At 36.5% G+C, this 4,098-nt stretch overlaps 1 protein-coding gene across 1 annotated transcript in view; it reads right to left on the bottom strand.

Moving 5' to 3' along the window:
• Positions 1-4,098, bottom strand: part of LOC102822908 (gamma-aminobutyric acid receptor subunit alpha-2-like) — a 286,045-nt gene that overhangs the window by 95,448 nt on the left and 186,499 nt on the right. Inside the window, exon 6 of the mRNA XM_006872692.1 lies at positions 3,256-3,408. Within this exon, the coding sequence (XP_006872754.1) occupies positions 3,256-3,408 (153 nt within the window). The remainder of the gene's footprint in view (positions 1-3,255; positions 3,409-4,098) is intronic.

Raw genomic sequence — 4,098 nt, 5'->3', positions numbered from 1 at the left:
ACTATCAACACTCATGGAAGCAGCAAGTCAAGAAATCAAACAACATATTGCCTTAGGAAAATCTGCTGCACAAGACTTTTTTAAAGTGTTGAAGAGCAAAGATGTCACCTTGAAGACTAAGGTGCTCCTGACCCAAGCCATGGTATTTTCAATAAACTCATATTCATATGAAAAGTGGACAGTGAATAAGGAAGAATAAGGCAGAGAAGCAGCGACACCAGAGTTGGAGGCAAAGTTGATGGCATGAAGAGACAGAGCAGCTGAGGACTCTACATTAATGAAAAGAGAAAGGCAGAGTGCTGGTGGACTGGAATCTGGCTTGCAGAATGTGCCCTTTGGTTGTTTAATGATTATATAAACCTGAATGTTTTTATATATATAAAAAAAGGGAATAGAAACAAACACTATTAATCAATGATACATGGAAAGAATTGTAATCATTGCAATGAAACAAAATAGGATAGGTTGAGTGCAAAACCAATGTTCTCCCGTGTAAACTATCAATTCACAATAAAAGCTTTAAGAAAAAAAAATCGTACAGAAAGAGAGCAAACATCATTAAGAAGACAAAAAAGAAAGTAAAGACCAATATGATGTCAGCAGATCTGAAATTTGCTTTCCAGTATGTTGTTGTTAAGTGCTGTTGAGTCAGTTCTGACCCATAGTGACTCTATATAGGGTTTCTGAGGAGCAGCTGGTCAGCTTGAACCGCCAACCTTGCAGTTCAAATGGCTTTGCAGTCTGGCGTATTAGCCCACAGTGCCACACCACACCAGGACTCCACTTTCCAGCGTAGAGTATATTAAATGATATATCAAAGAACATGGAAGGAATATAATCACTGTACTAAAAAGAAATTGACTCTGTTCAATCATTTCAAGAGGTATCATGTGATCAAGAGCCAATGGTAAAAAAGATGAATAGAAAACTTCAAAGAGCAGTTAGAGAAGACAAAGTTAAGTATTATGATAACCTGGCATCAGAAAACTAAAATGGAAGAACATGCTCAATATTTCTCAAGCTGAAAGAGTTGAAGAAAAAATTCAAGCCTCAACTTAAAATATTGAAAGATTTTTTGCACAAAATATTGAATGTTGCAGGACACATCAAAGAAGGTGGACGGAATATATAGAATCATTGTACTAAAAAGAAATGGACTCTATTCAACCATTTCAAGAGATATCATGTGATCAAGAGCCAATGTTTCTTTAGGAAGAAGTGATTTGGGGCTTCTGGCCTCTAGAACTATGAAAGAATAATTTGCTACTGTTTTCAGCCACCAAGTTTGTGGTGATTTGGCACAGCAATCCTAGGAATTTAATACAGGTACTCATGAACAAACTTTGAATATTATCCTCAGTTATTCCTTTTTCTTTAAATGCTATATACATATGTTCATTAAACCTGTTGATTCTATCTATCAAGCATGCTTTAACTCATCCTTTTCTTTTCCTCTGGTGCCACTAAGTCACTAGGTGATGACCTCAATATATTTCACCTGAGCTATTTCAGCAGCCTCCTATTTTGTCACCCTGTTTTTGGTATTTTCATCTTTCAATCCATTCTTTCAATCCTTCCTCCACAAAGATATCAGAGCTTTTTTAAGTAAAACTGGGATCAGATTAAAAATAAGAACACTTGTTATTGTTGTTCAGTGCCTGTGAATCGGTTCCGATTCAAAGTGACACTATATAGCATTTCCAAGTAGTGACTTGTGGGCTTGAACCACTAACTTGTGGTTAGCAGTCCAGTGCTTATCCTACAGTGCTTTAATGAGAACACTAGCTAATAATAATATATAAGTTATTAGATGCTAGGCACTGTTCTAATGAATACACACATACAGAGTAAAAAACAATACAGTAGCTACGGTGGCCTGTAAAATAAAGGTATATTGAATAAACCAGGCCTGGAAAGCTCTTCTTATTTTCTCATACTGACCTCTACTGTATTTATATTTTTATCTCCACCAACAGTGAAGCAATTCACCATGACTCAACTTGCCATAGTCTTCTATTCCTCATTTGTTGTTACTGGGTACCATGGAGTCGGCTCCGACTCATAGCGACATTACACACAGCAGAACGAAATACTGCCCGATCCTAGGTCAACCTCACTACTGTTGCCATGCTTGAGTTGAACAATACAGCCACTTGGCCAATCCATCTCGTTGGCACTGTAAAATTTATTTTTTTTTTTTTACTGTGATTATTGCCCTATTTCATTTGTCTGGGAAATTCCTCATCCTGAACACTGAATGTAAACTTAGCTACTGAATCAGTGCTGGTGTTTTCTATAACAACTTATGTATGCTTCTATTTTTACTCTTTCATCTTGCTTTTTATTTTTTGTTTCCATGTCTGATTATTCTACAGTGCTTCACTATTCTGAGCTGATTTAATGTAGACTGTATTTTAGTTGTGCTATATTTTCATTTCCAGGGCCTGGTGCAGTATCTGAGAACAGTAGGTTCTCAATAAAACCTTCCTAAGTGAATGACTAGACCAAACACCTCAAAGTTATCTACTTTGTCTCAAAATGTATTCAGACTAGAATACATATTTCAAATGTGCAGTTGTACTTCCATTCATGATATTAAGGGAAATAAGCTTTTTATTAAACACACTTATGAAAGTAAATAAAGTCTTTCCCTCCACGTCTTTTACTTAAAAGTACAAAAATTATCTTTTTTTCATCTGATCAAAAAGCAAAGTAAATATAGAAAGCCTAGAAATACAGTACTCTAAATTAGAAGCTTTCAAGAAAATTATCCTTATAGAAGCCTGGAGACAAGTGTTGACAAGCAGTATGACATAGCTTTAAGAAGACTCAATTGAGTTACAGATTTGAGTACTCTTTATATCCTACAGGGAACTCTGGTGGTGCTATTGGGTAAACACTGGTCTGCAAATTACAAGTTCAGCAGTTCAAACCCACCAGGTGCTCTGTAGGAGAAAGATGAGACTTTTTGTTCCCTTAAAGATTTATAGCCTCAGAAATCCTAGAGAGTCTCTATGAGTCAGAATTAACAGATGGCAGAGGATTTGGTTTTCATACTCTTTAACAGTGTGATACTGACAACAGTGGCTGTATTTTACCTGTCTGAATCTCAGTTTCCTCATCTCCAAGGTGAAATCTGCACTTCTCCCCAACACATACACAGCTCTGATGTGAGGATCAAATGAAATCAAGCTTTTGAAAGCACACTGTGAAACATAATGTGTTGTCTGATAAAGTGTGTAGTTCTTCACTCACCAAACACGGTTCTTGCAGGCACAGATTCACGGTTAAGCCAGAATGACACTTGGGAGAGAATGACAGTCATGATGCAAGGCAGATATGTCTGAATCACAAAATACCCAATCTTTCTTTTCAAGTGGAAATGAGCTGTCATTACAGTATATTCACCTGGAAGAAAAATTTAAGAAGCTTAAGGAATTGTTAATAGTCAATAGCATGAACATTTTGAAGATGGAAGGATTTATAGAAACAACAGTCTCTATTAAAAAAAAAAAAATTATCACAAATATCACCTGAAAAAATGTATCCTATTTAAATGTCTTATTAGCATATCAAAGGACATTTAAAGGAGAATTTTAATATTACCAAAATGCTTTCACTGAATGTTCCATAGCCAAAGTGCTCATTTTTCTCTCTTCTTTTTGTTAACTGCTGTTGAGTTGGTTCTGACTCATAGTGACCCTATTAGAGTTGCTGAAGCTGGTGGGTTTGACTCACTGATCTTGAGGTTAGCGTGCAGTGCTTATCACACAGTACAACACCAGAACTCTGATTTTTCTCTTTAAGTTAAACTTTTTGGCAAAGGGGTTGAGGAATTCATAAATGTTCTCTGCAAAACAGGTTATCTCATGTGCTCAGGTTCCTCATCCCCATGGGCATCAGCCTCAAGTCTCTACGTTGATTGTTCTCACTTATTCCTCCCATGCTTCCTAATTAGTGCAGCTGTTACAGAAATCCACAAGTAGGTGGTTTAAACAAACAGAAATGAATTTTCTCATAGTTTGGTTGGTTGGTTATGTGCCATAGAGTCAGTTCTGACTCACAGTAACCCTGTATAGGGTCTCTGAGACTGTAAAA

The sequence above is a fragment of the Chrysochloris asiatica genome, unplaced genomic scaffold (assembly GCF_000296735.1).
Source record: "Chrysochloris asiatica unplaced genomic scaffold, ChrAsi1.0 scaffold00209, whole genome shotgun sequence".
In the NCBI taxonomy this organism is placed as follows: domain Eukaryota; kingdom Metazoa; phylum Chordata; class Mammalia; order Afrosoricida; family Chrysochloridae; genus Chrysochloris; species Chrysochloris asiatica.
Note: the sequence above shows the minus strand (reverse complement) of the source record. Positions and strands in the feature narration are given on the sequence as shown.